We start from the raw sequence: 20158 nt of genomic DNA on the forward strand, positions 1-20158 counted from the left end.
GCCACTTCAAAATGAAATTCTTTTCTTTTACTTCCCTCGTACCCTAAAGGTCTCCCTTTTTTTTTTTGACGATGCTACGTCTGATATGCAGCCATCAAAGCGAAGCCCAGCAGCCGTTAGAGAGCCCGAAGGCCTGCGCTGGTCCCAGTAGGCCAGCACTGACTAGGAAACCCTAACAAGCCTGTCTTGTAATTAAAGATGAGCAAAAGTCATCGATACTCCTATGGACTAAACTGCCCTGCATACCTCATGACAAACTATAAATATAAAGAAAATATTATATAAATGTATATTTATATGTAAATAAAATATATATATAAAATATAAATAAAAAACAAATTATTCCAAGAATGAGAAAATTAAATGGGAAGTCTAGTTTGGGGTCTACATTTCGAAACAGGTATGATGAGAAAGATGTGGGATTATTTGCAAAAAAAAGAAAAAAGAAAAAAAAGATGATGTGCATTAACGTCATGAAAACGATTCACATTTCACCTCAGGAGTGATGATAGCGTCAGTCGTGTCTCGAACGTGGTCCGTCTCATTCTCCGACACAACCCCGGCAGGCAGGGTACTCTCTGAGACAATGTGGGGCCAGCGTCCCCCCGCTAGTTCAAAGGAGCCCCCCTCTCTAAACGTTATCATATAATTTGGGCCAGCCGTCGGCTTGTAAATAAGTGATGTAGAAGCCCATTGTGTGATGGGGCACAGGTTGGAGACAGGGCGTCTTTGCTCTGCCGGCATGAGCCACCGAAGACAAAGGCAGGAGACAGAGCGTCTAACCTTTGATTCTTGTGAGGACCCAGTCGCCTTGTGTCAGGGCAGGACACATCGACCACAATCATGCCCCCGATGTGGGAATGTCAGGAACAATAGGATCACTCCCCGAGAGTCTCCCGCAATCAGGCTCAACAACCAGCCCGGCCAGACTGCAATTGGATTAGCGAGTGTCCAACCACCACATGTTGGCCTAATTGACATAAAAGTGAAATTTGAGAACAATAAGGACAAACCCATGGCCCTGCCCCGGGGCTGCAGTGTCCGTCCATCTCCCGAGCTACTATCAAAAAGCAGGACACGTTTTCAATGACTAAGAAATGCAACAATGACCGTGACCATGATTAAAAGAAAAAAATTATAATAATAAAATAAGAAATCCCAGTATCTGCAAATGTGTGAATCATATAAAATTGGTGAGATGCCAGATAACAAACCAAATGTTCCTTTTATTTGGGAGAAACAGAGCATTAGAAAGATTCTCTGCTTTTCGTTTTGCATTAGAAAAAAAAAGAAAGAAATGACGAAACACATGGAAAGACGGCCATAGCATCAGACTCGAAGAGTTTAAATCCAGATATTGAAGAGTAATGGATGTTTGCTGTAAACGTCCCAGTTTTACAAGCCCTTAACTTGATAACGTGGTTCGACTTGATGTAAAGGTATTTCACAAGCACAGAAAGTTGATTTTGTTTCAAGGGGGCGTCAGGAAAAAAAAAAAAAGATCAGTGGGTTAGGATAGGATCAATGCAAAGAGGTGAATTAAAGTCAATGTACATGTCTGATTATTTCAACTGATTCATAAAAAAAAAATCAGCCTTGTGACAATTTCACGCAGTGCTCTAATTTATACCTGTACACATACACATGGTGCATCTTGTGATCTGCTCAAAAGTATTATTGGAAGGCAATTCATGTTTTTATTTTTCTTGAAAATGTATATAATATGAAAGCAATAAATATTACCAGTAAATAAACTTTACTTTTTAGATTTTTTTTTACTATTTTCTCATTAAAAAAAACTTATACAATCTAATATACATTATGAAAAGTTGTACAGCTTTTTATTTATGTTTAAAATAAGGACTCATTTTTATTTTTTAATATGTAGATATAAATATATATATTTTGTCAAAATATATGATCATATTGTCAAAGAAACAAAAAAAAAAGACGAACATAAATCATAAATCTCAACATAAAAGTTATAAATAAGGGTCCAAGTGAACATTTTTGGGAGTAAGGTCGGCAGACCTTCTGGTTTTTGTGTTTTTGTTTGTTTTTTTCCTCTGTTTTTTTATTTTTTCTCTTTTTAGCGTCCATGTTGCCCGTTTCAAGTTGCCCAGTCCAAGTCCTTGATAGTTTGCTGGTTAGCGGCAGCCGCAGCCCTCCACTACCATTTCCTGGTAGTTTTTTAGGACCACCTTGTCATGTTCATCTAGGTAGAGCATGGAGATGGCGCTGAGCTCCGTGGGGACGCAGCAAGCCTTGGGAATGTTGGTGTTCACAGAGTTCACCAGTGTCTGAACAATAGCATGGTTGGTCGAGTTCAGGTGGTCCGCCAAAGGAAAGGGGCACTCCCCGTGGCAATAATAGGCCTGGTACCCAGGGGGCGCCACTATCCAGTCATTCCACCCTACATCACTGAAGTCCACATATAGTGCGTGGCGGCGGCAGTTGCGGTTGCGTTTGCGGCCCCGTTGCTTGGGGCTGCGCTTGGCCCGCCGGGTTAGCGGGTGACCCTTCCCATCGTGGCCGAAGGTAACCAGGAGGGGGCGCAGCTGCTCCCAGTCCTCCCCAGGCTTCTGGTGTAGTGAACGGCTAACGCGAACATGTTTGCCCTGGTGGTGCGGGGTTTGGCTGAGGTGCAAAACCTCGACGGCCAGCCCGTGATTGGGCAGGCGCTCGCGCGTCCAGCGCAGCACGGCGGGACTGACGTCAAAGCTTTCCCAGCGTGAGGTGTTGTGGTGTACAATTCGGGTATCCAGGAGCCGCGTGATCAGCTGCCCAGCCCGGGGGGGCTTTAACACCTCATACACGTTTATCCGGTGCAGCCCCTGATCACCTGAGATGGCGCCAGCAATGGCCTCGTCAATCTGGTGACGGTAGAGCCGCAACTCGGCCGAAGAGAGCAGCTCGTCCTCGGGAATGCTGCTGAGGTTAAACAGGAAGCGGAGGGGAGTGGTCTGTCTGTCCCTGGGTTTGACCTCGTCTACCCTTTCCATGTGTTCTGAAAATTAAAAAAAAAAGAGCACAAATGTGAGGGATGCTTGTTTTAGAAGAGAAGTCACATCATAATATTTAGAACTGTTCATCTGAAAAGTCAAACGCAACAATGATATCATGCATAGATAACACAACCCTAACAGATTTACATTAAAAAAAACTAGAACATTTACTATATATAAATACACAATTAAAAAACAATAATTTAACATCTTTATTAGAACACGCACTGCTGTGGGAAACGATGCTTCATTTCATTTCAGGTGTGCAAGTGCATGAAATGAAATGAAATGAAATGACCAATATGTGTTTCTGATTCTGATCTTCTTTTTTTTTTTTATTTTCCCCACTTTTTCTCCCCAGTTGTATTCGGCCAATTACCCTACTCTTCCAAGCTGTCCCATTCACTGCTCCACCCCCTCTGCTGATCTGGGGAGGGCTGCAGACTACCACATGCCTCCTCTGATACATGTGGAGTCACCAGCCGCTTCTTTTCACCTGACTGTGAGGAGTTTCACCAGGGGGACGTAGCATGTGGAAGTATCACGCTATTTCTCCCAGTTCGCCCTCTCCCTCGAACAGGTGCCCCGGCCGACCAGAGGGGGCACTAGTGCAGCGACCAGGACACATACCCACATCCGGCTTCCCACTCACAACATGGCCAATTGTGTCTGTAGGGGCGCCCGACCAAGCCAGAGGTAACTCGGGGATTCGAACCGGCGATCCCCGTGTTGGTAGGCAACGGAATAGACCACTACGCTACCCGGATGTCCCAGTATTAGAACATCTTTGAACCTACCCTCACCTTCGGCTGATTGTAATCCAAAGTTAATATTGTCTTCAAAACATTTATGTCACTTCTGATGTTTGTCCTTCTTGTTTTTCTGTCAATCCGGGTAACTCCACTCACCCTTTATGATATTGCCTGCAGTGAGGTTGTGAAACACCACTTTCCAGCTGTGCTGAACACATACCTCTGCACTGTCTGTTGCCCTAATTTACAGGAAAGAATGCACGTTTGCTTCTCAAGGTCTCCAAAACGCTCAAGCCGCACAAATATATACGTATATATTGTTACGCCATTGCTTCCTCATCTATCTCAGAGTATCATCCAACAACTCTCTCAGTGCCTTTTCTTTGAGCACTTTGCTGAAACACGCATTACATGGAGGGTGGTGATTAACGTACCACAGTTACAGTAAAAACACAGTGGAGGCTCCCTGTTCCACGCTCAGTCTGCAGATTTCTGGCCAGATCACCATTGTTGGGGAAAGGAATGTTGTGTCTACTATTTTCCTGCTCAATCCACCCCTGTTATTTCACACCCAGGCCTTAATCTTACCCAGGTGGTTTTCATTATTAAAACCTGCTGTGTTTTTGATTGGCTCTGTAGTCTGTTCACTTAAGACATTTATCATTTTCATCATGAATAATCATTACGGAATCAGACCATACAAAATAATCTAATTTATCTGACATCGTTGGGGCAGGAAGGTTTTCCACGGAAATGAAATGTATTTAAATTCCTAAACAAAGCTTATTCAAAATCCGAAATTGGCATGCTCGTACCCACTGAAATGCTCTGTGCAGTCTAATTAGCAGTTAAAATGCTATAAGCCAGATGAATCAATAATGAAATGCCAACAATAACATACGTTCAATAAAGTGTAATTACCCTCCAGGAAAAGTTTTTGCAAATTATGCCAATTTGATTGAATAGCTGGTTCAAAACCCGAAGGCATGGAGATTCCACAGTGCTTTGTGGATGGAGTCTAAGTGGAGAGAAGAAAGCATTTTTTTTTTCTTGGGAGATGTCATAAGAATAATTGCATCTTTTACCTTGTTGCTTGTCTTCAGTGCCTTACATTTTTGGTCCTATTATCCCACTTCAACAAACCAACCCCCCCCCCCCCATTGTTCCCATGTTGTTGGTGAACCGTACTCTTTAAAACTTGTCTATGCTTTACTGAATTCAGTTACCACACAATGGTGCATACATGAAAGTGAGCAAAAGGTTCACACTCCCACTGGAAAGCCTCAGAGCATGTTATTAACATAGTTTAGTGGAGGAAAACGGAGAGAGAATGTCTATAGAGAGCACACACACACACACACACACACACACACACACAAACACACACACTTTCGCAGCGTTTCCTTCGTCTGAGAGGCTTTGGTGCCCAGCCGTGTTAGCATGGTCGGGGTTAGCGCGAGTAGTCTGTTAAACAGGCCCCATTAAGGCTGACTCATCCCTCTTCCCCCTACTCCGCCCCTCAAGGGGTGGCTATGTTCTCAGGCCCTAAAGCTCCCAAGTTCCCTCAACCTACTACGCTACTTCACTGACTTATCCTGTTGCAGCAGTTTGCTCTTCGCAAATCCAAAGTTTCTTTTTTTCTTCCTCTTGAAAACATAATGTCCAGGCCTATCAGCTTTCCTCCCGTCAATGTGCTCATGAAACAGATTAGCTGACTTGGAGAAGCTCACAACCTAATTGAAACCTCTGCTTCTATAACGCAAACAAACCACAATAAACAGGAAAAAAAGCCCACTGAGCTTCCCCCATTGTGCCATGTTCTGCGCCCTGTATCACCCCAGCTTCAGAGACTGTTTTTCCTCCTCTCTAGAGAGTGGCAGTGTCTGCTCTCAGCGCCCACATTGTTGGCAGCAGGGGCTTTATTTAGAAAGGCTGCAGAGTAGCATTAAAGATAATTGCACGTTGAGGAAGGTCCTTCTAAAAGAGCCCTCCATATAAACTGGAGACATGAGGAGCACACTGTGACTCCAGGCCAAGACGGGGCTTTTTAAAGCCGTGCGATGCAGGGTGGGGTTAGAAGTGTTACTCAGTAATATGAAGGTATGCTATTCCATGAGCTGCTGACCAAACACACAGCGAGTTATGTCAAATAGGGCTCTTGGGAGACAAGAACCTTGTTGAGCAGATCTTCTTTGCATCGGCGGAAAAATGACAGCATTTAGTGACCACATGCTAAGATTATTTGGTGGTTATCTTGAACTAGGTGGGGCTGTCTTACAATTATTTACGAGGAGATGTAGGAAATACGGCTTTCTTTTAATAAGTTCTTAATACTTCAGTCTATGTCTAAGTTAAAGAAATGAGCTACTACCATAATTGTTGGAATGCCAAGAGACAATGACCTCTGTTATAGGGTAAAGTTCCTGTGTAAACTGACTGTACCCAATCAACTATACTCTTCCCACATGGCTTCATCCCTCAACTCCCTTCTTCTACTCCTCCATGCCCTGTTCCACCATCCCCACATCTCCCTCCTCCGAGGATATTTCAACCAAACTGGTCCATGCGACACTTTGTACCAACAGGATGGACATTAAGTTGTTTCATACTATTTTCAAAATCATTGCAACCCCCATCCTACATGGTCTCTCTCCATGAATTGAATGATTTTGGGGTGTCTTTGTAACTATGAGGAGAAGAATCAAACAAATTAATGTGGATACAGGGAAACACGTTCAAATACTTTTTTCTTCAAATAGTTTTTCTTCAAAGCTACTCATGGTGAGCTGTGAGCAGTCTGCATGGAGGTGGACGTTGTTCCACGAATAGAGGAGAATTAGTAAATTACTTAACAGAGGTGTAACAGAGGTGGCTTTGACACGAGTCAGACCCAAGTCACAAATTTGATGACTTCGGACTTGACAAAATTGAAAAAGACTTGCAACGCAACTTTAACCCCAATGACTCATGTCTTCGCTCGGACTTGAGCCTTTTGACTTGAAAGACTTGATACCTTCTCCAAGCCCAAACATAAAATGCCTTTAAAGTGCCCAGCCAAAAAAATTGTCATTTCCATAATTACAGACTCACTTTGAATCACTGTAATATATACAAATTTTAAAAAGCATTCATGACATGCGTAAATTTGGTATGCTAACTATTAATCTGTTGTTCAAATTTTGAAATTTCCCATTAAATTTGATGAAGAGCACATGATGACTTGTTTAGGACTTGAAACTCAAAGTTTAGGACTTGGGAATAGATTTTGGACTTGCCAGTCTAGACTTGGGACTCGCCTGTTTTGACTTTGGACTTGACTTGGAACTCGAATGCCAAGAGTTTAGGCTTACTTGTGACTTGGAAAAACATGACTTGGTCCCACCTCTGTTATTTACAGCCTGCCCATTTTCACACTCAAGCACACCTGCCCATTCGCTGCGGAAAGTGGGCGTAGACTTTGAAAAGTCTGCTTTGGAAAGTTACGAAAATCCTCAGACACAGAGCTCTGCAATATGACCTTACAATAGGAACTTCTCTAAGCTATTTGACATTATCCGACGTTCCAAACAGGATTGCTTTGGTCGGAGCATTTAACACGTCTTACTGACCTTCATGGTGGAAGCCTCTCACGGTGTTGGCCCTGCTGGCCGACCTCTCAGGGTACTCGAAGTTGATGTCATGCGGCCCAGCCTCCTCAGCCTCTCCTGACTGCAGCCGGTAGAGGTCCAGCAGGTAGCGGGGCACGGTGGCTGCGTGGCTGGGCCTTGGCCGCCTCTGGAGGCCGAACATGTGCAGCAGCGTGGCCTCAAAGTCCCGCAGCAGTTCATGGCTCTGAGCGGCCGAACGACCCTGCAGGCCCGGCACTTTCTTCTTCCCTTCTTCAGGTATCAGACTAGCATGGTTGCTTTCTCCCAGCAGGACTTGGCATATTAAAATGACCATCAGCATTCGATTACCAGGAATCATGATGTCTCTGGGGGAGAGGCAGCATATGAAATAGGGAGACGAGGGGTTAAGAGGAGAATGAAAAGGATAGAGTAGAGAAATGAGGGGCAGAAAATAAATGGGAAATGTAGAAAGGGAAGAAGAAGAGTAGGAAGGGAGGAAGGGGTTAAAGAGAGGAATGCTTCAAGTGATGTTAGACATTCATCTTCTGTTCATTTCGTATCTCAAACACCAGCTTCCAAAGAAACCTCACTTCCGTGAAACCTTCCCCAAATGTTCCCACTGAGAGTGAGCTTTAATTGGTTCTAACAGTCCAGTATGCCTTGTTTACAGTAAAGCAGCCCATGATCTGATAGACCTGCTAGCAGTTTATCTCTGGCGACATCCTCCGAAGGTAAACAGCTGGTTTAAGAACACAGCTTTTCCAATGGAATCCAAAGGCCATTCCTCTTTACGCTCCCCCTCCCCACGTCTCCTCCACTATGATTAGACAAATAAGAGAGGCAGCCCTGAGGTCAGAGCAAATTCTTAACTCGATAAGGAGCCAGATTCCCTCACAGTCTGATCTCAGCCAGTCATGGGCAAACAAAGGACTGTGTGCCATACATTTTCTCCAGACTTTTTGCCTTGGACGGGAAGGTCCTCCTTACACAAAGTTCTGCTTAACACACCAGAGAGGCCTTCAAGTTACAGAGAGGATGAATGTTGAACGATACAGAAACACAGAGGACAGACAGAGAGAGAGAGCGAGAAAGGGCGAAATGCAGCGAGACGTGGCAATGCGTCACATGCCACAAATTGAATTGACGTTGTCCACTTACCGACAGAAAATAAAGCATGGGAAAACAGTCCATGTTTGTTGGGAGAAGGCAATGGACGCGTTCTTCCAGGAAATGTTAGGTGGTGTTAGGAGGCTGCAGGAGACCGTTGGAATGACCTTGTTCCTGGAATACAAGAACATTATAAACGGGATGTAGATACATTGTCTGAGGTTATTACATGACTCGATTTTCAGTTATCTGATTGTGTGTGTGTGTGTGTGTAAACATGCATACTAGTGAGCGAGACAGAGAGCAAGACAGACGAAGTATCTCCTTAATTGTTATCATTTCCAGAGGCAAGTGGCACAATACAAAGGCTTATATCCCTGTTACGTCTTGCACTCACCTAAGACAGATACAGTGAATATCAAAATACAAGACACAGTAGTACTTAATACGAAGTACTGTTAAATAGTAGCTACTTCAGACCCACTATTGTCATGCAATGAGCAAGTCATTATCCAAGAGAGAAATCACTCAATCATTCAAACAATCAGGTGTCTGCAACTATCCTTTTATGTCCACATATAGACCAGAAAATGGATCACACAGATGAAATCTAAACCATAATGAGAGGAGTGCTTGTCAACACACCAAAAAAAAAAAAAAGGAATCCAAATGAACTCAACCTTTCCCTCTCGTAACAATCAGATCACCTGTTTGAGGAAAGGAGCTAAATACACCAATTTCCAAGGATTTCTCTATAGACGCTCTCCCACTTCACTGATCACACTGGTTCTAGTGATGCTGATGACAGGCCTCCTGAACCCTGACCTCACTTTCATCAATAGGACCGCTTTCATCCCACTACTCACATGCAACGTGTCTGCTGCATGTAGGTTTTAAACATGGTATTACGTTTAAATCATTATCATTATATGATCAAAATGTCAAACTCTCTTGCTAAACATATATATATATATATATATATATACACACACACACACACACAGCATGCTGTTTTTTTTAAGTGCTGATCTTGAAATTTCAAACTCAAACCATAAACGAGCAGCAGCTGCTGCAAGAAGAAATCCTCAAAACGGAATGAATGATTCTCGCTGGCCCGAGCAGTATTTCTTTCCACTGTTTGGTGGTTGACACCCATGGTATCACGAAAACAACAACTTGGCCGTAACAATTCCTCTCACTGAAATGCACATAGCCAAATTACACGAGTGAAACTGAGGAGTTTCCAAGAGAGTGGCCCTGGCAAATACCAGGAACGCAGAGCAGACATTTCAACTGAATGCAACGCAAGTGTTTGGTCATCATTTGGAGCTTATTCCTCTGGAACGGGCCCAAGCATTACAACAGCTACAATGCACATTAACAGGAACATTATGTGTGCGATACTCTGTGTGTGTGTGTGTGTGTGTGTGTGTGTGTGTGTGTGTGTGTGCATGTGCGTGCGTGTGTGTGTGTGTAAGCAGCACGCATGGCTGGGTTCATATCTGTGTGATCTTGGTCCCAGCATGGCTCACTGTACATGCAATCAAGGATCTTTTTCCTAACAGCATTAGATTTTGACCCCCAGCTGACCCCCTTCTCTCGGTCATGACACTGGATCCTGTGTGTGTGTGTGTGTGTGTGTGTGTGATAGGCAGTATGCATACATGTGCATGCGTACGGTATGCATAGATGAGCTGAATGGCGGGTGTGAGAGAGCTAGTGAGTGGAGGAGTTTGTATGGTTGGTGTGCATGTGTGCATGTGAGCATGTACATGAGTGCATTTGTGTGTGTTTGTGTGCATGCCCTCACTTGCATGTCCGTGAGAACTGTGGCAGAGAGAGAGAGAGAGGAGGGTTCAGAACATGATCAGCTCTATTACCCATGGGGTGGGGTGGGGGTGTGGGGGGGTGGGTAACGTGTGTGTGTGTGTGTGTGTGTGTGTGTGTGTGTGTGTGTGTGTGTGTGTGTGTGTGTGTGTGTGTGTGTGTGCGCATCTCTGACAACAAACGCTCATTGTACAGAGAGGGCCTCTCCCATGATTACAGGGATTCATAGCACTCAAAACACTGACCATACAGAACATCTTGTAACTGTAACCAGCCACTGACAAAGCTGCAGGCTAAAAAAGACAGACTCAAAAGTAGTGGGATGATGATGAAAGAATATGTAACACAGACAGGGAGTAACTTCCAACTGTGGAAAAAGTCCCCACAGTCATGTCTGTTGGCCCCCTTTTTTTCCACTGTCGATATTTAAAAAAAATAAAAATAATGATAATAATAATAATAAAACCCCACAAAGCAATGGCAGCCGAAACAAAACATACATGTGTTTTTTTTTACACATCAATGGCTGAAACCACTTTGGAGGAGGATTTGCTATCAGTTTTATCAGCATTATCAGCGGTCAAAAAGTGGTTGCTGAGTATGGTAAACGAAAAATGAGAATTACCACCAAACAGCTTTTTAGGAGTCTTCACACTTGCACACTTTCGAATTGGATTAGAAACAGAGCCATATTTTTGCAACAAATGCAGTCCAGTGTGCAATTAGGCCTAGCCAGTCAACTGCCCTTGGCTTGGCTAGGTCCCCTTTGGTCTCCCTCTCTCTCTCTTTCTCTCTCTCTCTCTCTCTCTCTCTCTCTCTGACCAGAGATAATGTGATCAGACTATGCACATGGCTCTTTAGATGTGTTTCCTGAGGAATTTGACAGTGATGGTGGGAGGGAGGGAAGAGAAGGAAGAGGGCAGCAGGTTACCACGGGAACAGTCGAATCCCCGGCCAGGTTTTACAGTTTTATCTGGCAGCGCTTACTTTGTCAACATCTTACTGACACTTCTATACAGTCTTGCGGATTGTGTGTTGAAAAGAAAAAAATATATAATTCCTATGCTTTATGTGAGCAAATACGTTATGAGATCCCGTTATTTCTATGTATGCCCAACATCGGCCTTACTTGAGCACGTCAAACTATGGTTGGTTTAATTGTGTCAGTTAGTTTACACCTACACTGCCTAGGGAAAAAAAAAAGACAAAATACTTAAAACATATGCAATTTCAAAGTATTTTCTAACTCTGATGACAAGTGGACTACGACCACAATGAGGATTTAAACCGTAAATGTCGCTTTACTGTTAGTTAATTCCAATGTTAAAATGCTGGGGCTATAAACATATTGTGCAGTAGAGATGGTGTAAAGGTGTAGGTTCAGGATGTCCAACACGCACCACACAAGCAACCGAGCAGTGAAACATTCACAGTCAGTGAGATCACAGAAACCAGGTCAGACGTTTTACTACAAGCTTGTGTTTTGAAAAACAACGCTCCTCGGCGAGATATGAATGACCAGCTATGTTCATCAGAAATGAACATCTACTGACCAGGAGTCACACTGATTTTTAGGTAATATAGGAGTGCAGGGGTTACTCCCAATAACGAGAGGGGGCATGATCAATGTCTCTCATTATTGGGATTATCTTATAATATCTATTGACGAGTGCTAATTTAACTCCCTTTACAATGGAGTAAGCTACAAACACTGTGTTGGCAGTGCTAAGTGTCCTCGGTTGATTTACACAACAATATTCTGACAGTCTCGGCAGTTAGGTGTGATGAGGGTCACCACATATAGGGGGGGGGGATTCAACTTAAAAACCTGAACGCAACAACACATTGGGCCCTTGGTCAGCTTTTTTTTTCTTTTTTGCAAAAAAGTAAGTGGAAAAGTCTATATATCCTGTGTTAATAGCATGCAAAAAAATGCCTACATTACCCACACAGATCAGGAAACAACTGACCAGGTTTTCATCTCGAACTCATGCAGTCAAATTGAAATACTAGGCCTGATGGGTTCATTTCCCTGCACGATTGCATAAAATTGTGATTTGCAGACTGTGTGTGCCAATTAAGGACACCATGTGCGTGTACAGGACTCTGAATGTCTAGCCTGTCAGTATAACGTGAAACATTTCGATAGTTCACACCGATTATCTGGTGAATTCAAGATCCGTTAAGAGACGAGACAGCATTTGTGATATTTGCTGTATTTACATACTGTTCATATTCTATCATAACTGATTTGGCGTCCGCCATACTTTCAGCCCATGTGAAGTGCTCTAATGTCTCTCAGCTATTCTTAAATTCTTCCTGCATCGCAACGAGGGTGAACGTGACGTCCTTGTCACAGATCGGTGAGAGGACGTCATTCCCAATCTAACGCAACCAACGTGAACGGAGATTTCTCCATCCCCCCCCCCCCCCATGGGTTATTCCTGGAGGCCTGTCGACCCGGGGAAGTAGAGAGATGAGTTTATCTGATGCATATGAAGCACTCGTGTCGCGCAGGAGCCAAAGTTAACCCCCAAAACCCATCCCGTGAACTGCACGGCGATTTCGGACACGGTCGTGCATACCCCCTTTTATATAACGTGTAGACAAGTGGGGAGAGGACATTACGCATGCAGAGACGCAGGTGCCCCAGTTGGCGAATGTCCCCCCCCCCCCCCAACTTCTGACGTGGGGGTGGTGGTGTAAGAAATCATGTGAGGAACTAATTTGAACGCGGTTAACTTGTGCTGAGAAACGAAAAGTCCCCCAAAACAGCCGTATGGATGTGTGCCGTGTGTTCTCATTTTTAAAATATGACCTCATTACGTTTTTTTTTTTCAACGCTGTACAATCTCCCGGCACAATAGGGTTTAAAGCCTGCTCACACTGTAATATTCCCCCAGGAGTCCCTCCGCACCTCACCATAAACACCGAATCTCAACACTGCACTTCGTTTCACTTTAACTCTGCTTAATGGGCGGCCGGCCGCTGCCTGCGTCTTGTCCGTTTCTTTGAAGGAGGCACAGAGGGAGAGCGAGAGAGAGCGAGAGCGAGAGCGAGAGAGAGAGAGAGAGAGAGAGAGAGAGAGAGAGAGAGAGAGAGAGAGAGAGAGAGAGAGAGAGAGAGAGCGAGCGCAGGGCGACCCTGCTGAACACTGCCTTTCAAAATGCACATTATCCAACAGGAAGGGTTTTCTCTCTCTCTCTGTCTCTCTCTCTCTTACAGCTGATTTCTCGATTATCGTTTTCACGGAGCGGCTCTTACCATCAGTAGGGGTACAGGTATCCTCGATGAGTGGGGAGTAAATATGACCAAAAAAAAAAAAAGGAAAGAAAAAGGGAAGAAGGTGCGAGATCAGTCCACGGAGCGGCAGCCCAGGTAAGATGGGAAACGAAGCGAAAATACGCGCCGAATGAGATTTAGTGCTAGATGGATTTTGAAGCCTCTGGTTCGTTAATTCCTCAAAAAAAAGTAAAAAATAAAATAAAATAATAAATAAAATAAAAAAAGATGAAGAAGAAAGAAAAAGAAAACCCTTCTGGAAGACGAGACGGGAGACAAGAGGGCTTCCTCTCTGCGCGAGTCGATGAGGGCGGAACAGAGCGCGGCCGGCCAGACTCTCCAAACTGATCCAAGCATCTATTGCCCCTCGCAGTTTTTATGTGTCCGCCCAATTTACCCTCCCTCCCTCCCTGCCTCCTCCTCCCACACACCCCCCCCACCACCACCCTGCTCCACTGTCTCAAACACCTTGGATAACCCCCCTCCCCGCCACCTTCTCTTCTCTTTCAATAAAGAAAACATGTTGGGGTATCAGCATTTGTGTGTAGCGTTCAACTTTGTGGGACTATTTGACTCGGAACAGCGCCGCCGGGCCAGATACTCAGCGCTTTGCATCCGCGTTTAAATGTTGGATTCAGGGCTGGGAACTGGTCTTTTCACGCAGTCTCACATGTTCAGTAAGGATGCATTGCCCTTGCCTTGGAGAGAGACACAGGGGGGGGGGGGCAGACAGACGAAAAGAGAGAAACAGACAGACGGAAACAGACAGACAGAGAGGGGGAGAGACAGACAGACACACACACACACAGAAAGAAACGCAGAGAAAGAGAGAGAGGCGTGCGCGTTTTATAAACAGGTTGCAATTTGACATATTACTTGTTCATTCCTTTGTTTCCTTATTTTTTGATATACGTACTTTTGAAGGGGCACTTCAACGCACGCGCACACACACACACACACACACACACACACACACACACAGCTTAAGTATGTAAATGTGTATACATATATATATATATATATATACACACATACAATTATACATACCATATACTTTTGTTGTATTCAACCATAAGATGTAATGGCATGTCCATTAGGGGGTTTATCTTTTATATCTCGCTTGCCATTAATAGCAAATGGGGACGCTCAAGTGCTCCCTGCCTTCCACTCCTCCACAGCGTCTCTGTTTATTGTGTTCCTATGGACACAGCCATCTGGGACGGAGCATCCCAGTGTTACAGGTGTGCAGGAATATCTCTGGAAGTGGAACCACATTACAGGCGTAAAACTGGCAGACAAAAAAAATCCAAATGTCTGCACTTAAAGAGAACGATTTGAGAGTTGAATTATGAATTATTTATTAACAAAAGTGAAATATGAACGATATTCCTATCCTGCCAAGTTTCAACAAAATGAAAGATCTTTTTTAAAGGTTGACAGATTCGGACCGTTTCCTCCTGAATCAGTTAGTCCACAATTCAAATATAGACAAAAGAGTAGTGTTCGGTCTCAAAATGGAAGGAAAAACAAGTGGTGCAGATGTTTTTCATGCAAATATCATTTCACAGCGCTCCCCCAACAAAAACACTGTCAGCGCTGTCAAACATTTACAACATTTTATGCTAATGTGTGCGTTGTTGATAATGTGTTAATGTGTGTGTCGTGTATAAACGTGGCAGTAAAAAGGCCAGTTCCAGTTTAGAGAGATTAATTTCCTCACTCACTCGCGTCTTAACGGTTATGGTTATTGCACATGTTGACTGGTCATGCATCGCTCCTTGTTGTCTCTGTTGTGTCTAATCTGTGTGTAACGGCTGTATTGCAGCATGTAAGAATTACAAGAACTACAACGCGCATGCTGCATACGGCAAATCAACTCTCGTAAATCTTAAATTTGCTGATAATATCTGTGTGTAAAGCCAAAAATTGTGTGTTTAAATCAATAAGTTGCACTAAATCGTGGTTCAATCAGGAGAGATATAGTGAATGAATTAAGATAATGTTTGTAACGGATGATTTAGTGGAAATTAAGTCATGTCGAGAACGTCTTGGGCACTTTTAGACTCAACAGGGAGATATTTTTAACCATGAGCAGCAGTGAAATAAATCCTCCCATGGAGTCCAGACACTGGTGGTGGTGGCTGATGACTTCTGCTGAGATGATGAGGAAGATGAAGAGGTGGAACTTATGAATCTGGTGATGGGGAGGTGGAGGGGCGTGCATAACGGCACCATGGATACACTAAAGACGGAGAGAGAAACATGTTTAAAAAGGACAGCAGCAAGATGATAACCATGCAGGTGTGTCACCGTGCTACTGGATAGACGAGAACAGGTGACATGATCAGCTGATAGCTCAATGAACAGCCCCAGATGATGACAGCAAGGGAAATTAAGAGTGAGCATGCGTGAGAGATGAGAATGGCGGGATGAAGAAAAATAACTACAGGTCTATGCATGCAAAAGGTAGTCTTCCTGACTGAACTTTTGCTAAAGCGCCATTTGTTCAAGGCATCAGCATAGAGAAATTGGCCACAATTATTCCTTAATACCTAAAACCTGCTCTGGATCTGGTTGTCTGGCTGGAGTCATAAGCGCCCCATGAAATACAGTCTTTGTGAGACTGCTGAGAGATTTGACTGAGACTGACAGTGGCCTAAACAGAGAAACTGATCTGGTATGCATGCTGGCTGACGTTGTTTTTCACGTATTATTTATAATAATAATAATACATTTTATTTACAGAGCAATTTTAAGAGTACTCAAAGATGCTCTAATGAAAATAAAAGCCACACATCAAAAACATGTAACACACAACATTAATCACACATTAAAAGCAATTTTGAAGAGGTGAGTATTGATTAGTGATGTGAACGTGGACAAATCGGTGCAGTCTCTGATGTGTTTGGGAAGGGGGTTCCAGAGGGAGGGGGCAGCTATGAAGAAGGCTCTGTTGCCCCAGGTCTGGTGCTTGGTCTTGTGTGGTGGAGACAGGAGGTCCTATGCTTGGTCCTGTGTGGTGGAGACATGAGGTCCTGTGCTTGGTCCTGTGTGGTGGAGACAGGAGGTCCTATGCTTGGTCCTGCGTGGTGGAGACAGGACGTCCTGTGCTTGGTCCTGCGTGGTGGAGACAAGAGGTCCTGTGCTTGGTGCTGTGTGGTGAAGACAAGAGGTCCTATGCTTGGTCCTGCGTAGTGGAGACAGGAGGTCCTGTGCTTGGTCCTGTGTGGTGGCGACAAGAGGTCCTATGCTTGGTCCTGTGTGGTGGAGACAGGAGGTCCTGTGCTTGGTCCTGTGTGGTGGAGACAGGAGGTCCTATGCTTGGTCCTGTGTGGTGGAGACAAGAGGTCCTGTGTTTGGTCCTTTGTGGGAGCGACAAGAGGTCCTATGCTTGGTCCTGTGTGGTGGAGACAGGAGGTCCTGTGTTTGGTCCTGTGTGGTAGAGACAGGAGGTTGGCATCGGCGGAGCAAAGGCTGTGGGATGGAGTATGGTAGTGGAGCAGGTTGGTGAGGTAGGAGGGAGGCCTGGTTATGGAGGGCTTTGTGAGTGAGAAGGACTTTGAACTGGATCCGTTGTGGGACAGGGAGCCAGTGGGGGTTCTGCAGGACAGGAGTGATGTGGTTACGGGAGCGGGAGTGGGTGAGCAGGTGGGCAGCAGAGTTCTGGATGTACTGGAGATTGTTTAGTACTTTGAATGATGAGCCGTTGAGAATGCTGTTGCAGTAGTCAATCCTGGATGTGATGAAGGCATGGATCAAAGTTTCGGCAGCAGAGAAGGAGAGTGATGGGCGGAGACGAGCTGTGTTTTACTTTGTGAACGGCTGATAGCTCAAGGATTATTTTGTGATCCTACTCCTGCACATTGTCTTTTTTGGCGGACGATTTATTACTGGGAAATTTATTTAACTTGTCAGCTGCCGTGACAAGCTTTGATATGTTTAGGCCTTGGTTGAAAAGCCTTTTGGAGGATTGTTTCGCCTCAAGCATAAATCTCCATGCAAAACAGTTATGCAAAAGCGGCAGATAAGTGGTGTACTAGTGTGTGTGTGTGTGTGTGTGTGTGTGTCTGCATATGCAGACATGTATCTTTGTGTGCATGTGGCAGATGCGTTGTGAATCATACGAGCTAATATTTCTCACCTTCTCATTGATCTCTTTCAACATTTGTTTCACATCAAACTGTGGTTATCTAATTTCAGCACCATTGTTGAAACCATATGTCTTTTGCTCTTTGTTGGGGAGTGCGTAACGCACAGATCTAATTTTGGTCAAACTCCTCTACGCCTCCGCTGTAGGCTGCTTATTTTAAATTTAGACTTTAAAAATTCCCAATGAAGGGGCGTCCGGGTGCTGCGGCGGTCTATTCCATTGCCTTCTAACATGGGGATCCCAGTTCGAATCTCCGTGCTACCTCCGGCTTGGTTGGGCATCCCTACAGAACACAATTGGCCGTGTCTGCAGGTGGGAAGCCGGATTGTGGGTATGTGTCCTGGTCGCTGCACTAGCGCCTCCTCTGGTCGGTCAGGGCACCTGTCCGGGACTGAGGGGAATAACATGATTCTCCCACGCACTATGTCCCACTGGCAAAACTTCTCACCTTCCAGTGAAAAGAAGGGGCTAGCGACTCCACATGTATCAGAGGAAGTGTGTGGTAGTCTGCAGCCCTCCCCGGATTGGCAGAGGGGGTGGAGCAGCGACCAGGACGGCTCGGGAGAGTGGGGTAATTGGCCGGATACAGTTGGGGAGAAAAGGGGAGGGGGATCCCATCCATCCATTATCCAAACTGCTTATCCTTACTCAGGGTCGCGAGGATGCTGGAGCCTAGCCCAGCAGTCATTGGGCGGCAGGCCGGTGAAAAAATACCCAATAAGTTCTAATGACGGCGAGTCACTTTGAGATGATGACGATTTGATATTGTAATGATATAAACAAGAAAAGAGGGACAACTATCACTTTCAGTCGGTCTCATTTCACTCTATGTATGTCTAAATGCAAATAAGTTGATCTATAGTCAATGATTTCATGTTGATCGAGGCGCTACAACAGCAACATGCTAACCCTTGCTCACTTCCATGTTTCACATCAAATTTCATCATGTTGCATTGCATGAATTGAAACCACATGACAAAATATCCCATCAAAATACATTGCAGCATGTCACGTCAAATCATATCACATCACATCAATACAAGATGTGATGAGCAATACTCACTCACAAAACACAGGAAAGTCCATGTGATATTTAGTCTACTACTAGCCACAGCGGCTCATCCATTTCCATCTCTTCCTGTCCTCTGCATCTTCCTCTGTCACACCAGCCACCTGCATATCCTCTCTCACATCCATAAACCTCCTCTTTGGCCTTCCTCTTTTCCTCTTCCCTGGCAGCTCCATATTCAGCATCCTTCTCCCAATATACCCAGCATCTCTCCACCACATCTCTCTTGCTTTGTCTCCAAACCATCCAACTTGAGCTGTCCCTCTAATATACTCATTCCTAATCATGTCCTTCTTCATCACTCCCAATGAAAATCTTAGTATCCATGTGATATTCAGTACGTTGCAAAAATCAAATCACTCAGAGTAACTCAATACCAAGGTTCATTTTGATCATTCTGACTCTTTCTGAAACAAAGAGAGTCACAGTTTTCAAATACATTTTAAAACCTGTGTTGCGTTTGAGCGCTCAGTCAGTCAATCATGCAAACATGGCCTCTTGTCAATTTCAATCAGGAATCAGCTCTCTGAACTGCACTCCAACATCTGGTGACAAGACACTTCATCGCGTCATTTGAGACAGAGGTCTGTTATTGTTAACACAATGAAACAAATGTCTGCTCTCAACCATTTTGAAATATCACATGTGGACATCAAAAAATACGATTAAGATATGAATTGCAAAAAAAAAAACCTCTGCAGTGCAACAAACCAACAGTGTCAGTAGATCTGAGTTCAGAATACAGTAAGAATGAACTCTGCACTCCAACAGGACAAATAAGAGTAAAGTGTTTCGCTGGACCCGGTTCAACAGTGAATGTGCTGTTTGCAACACAGAGGTCAGCAACTCCATCACCCTAAAAGCCCCTTCTCTCTCACAGGAGGAGAGTAAATATCTCATTCATAACCATAGATTGCCTCAGTTTCACTCCCCGCCCGACTCGCCTTGAAATGTGTTTTTTTTTTTTTTTTTTTATGATCAGTCCATTATTCCTCACTTGGCATTTCACAGTTGTGTCTTGTATCGGAACAAAAGTCAACTAAATGCATTGCACGTAACGTGTAAACCTGTCAAAATGTATGAAGATGTAAAGAGATAAGCAGGAAAACAATATGCAGCTGGAGTCTGTTAGAGAACAGTGTTGCTTCATTCAAGGGTGAGAATGAAGCCATTTGTTGGACACTTGATGTACTATTGCAATACCACAAGTGCCTACATTTTTAACGTTACTGGCCTAGATAGTGTTGGAATAGAGCTGAGATGTATCCGCTTCAGCTTGATTTCTTATGGGAGACTTTAAGACTTTCTCAAATTATTTTTTTTGTGGCATTTTTATACCTTTATTAGATAGTCACAGT

The 20158-nt window shown here is 44.2% G+C and overlaps 1 protein-coding gene across 2 annotated transcripts in view; it reads right to left on the bottom strand.

The window, feature by feature from the left end:
- Positions 1-1850: 1850 nt before the first annotated feature.
- bmp4 (bone morphogenetic protein 4) overlaps positions 1851-20158 on the bottom strand; it is a 68961-nt gene continuing 50653 nt past the window's right edge. Inside the window, exons 1-4 of one of the 2 annotated variants that reach the window (XM_056295520.1) lie at positions 13564-13900; positions 8524-8646; positions 7366-7730; positions 1851-3007 (exon numbers count right to left, since the gene is read on the bottom strand). In XM_056295520.1, the coding sequence (XP_056151495.1) occupies positions 2148-3007; positions 7366-7723 (1218 nt within the window). In that variant the 5' untranslated portion in view covers positions 7724-7730; positions 8524-8646; positions 13564-13900 and the 3' untranslated portion in view covers positions 1851-2147. Of the gene's footprint in view, positions 3008-7365; positions 7731-8523; positions 8647-13563; positions 13901-20158 lie in introns of those variants that run through there. The other variant, XM_056295519.1, reaches the window with a different exon arrangement.

Source organism: Lampris incognitus, chromosome 16 (assembly GCF_029633865.1).
Source record: "Lampris incognitus isolate fLamInc1 chromosome 16, fLamInc1.hap2, whole genome shotgun sequence".
NCBI classification, from domain to species: domain Eukaryota; kingdom Metazoa; phylum Chordata; class Actinopteri; order Lampriformes; family Lampridae; genus Lampris; species Lampris incognitus.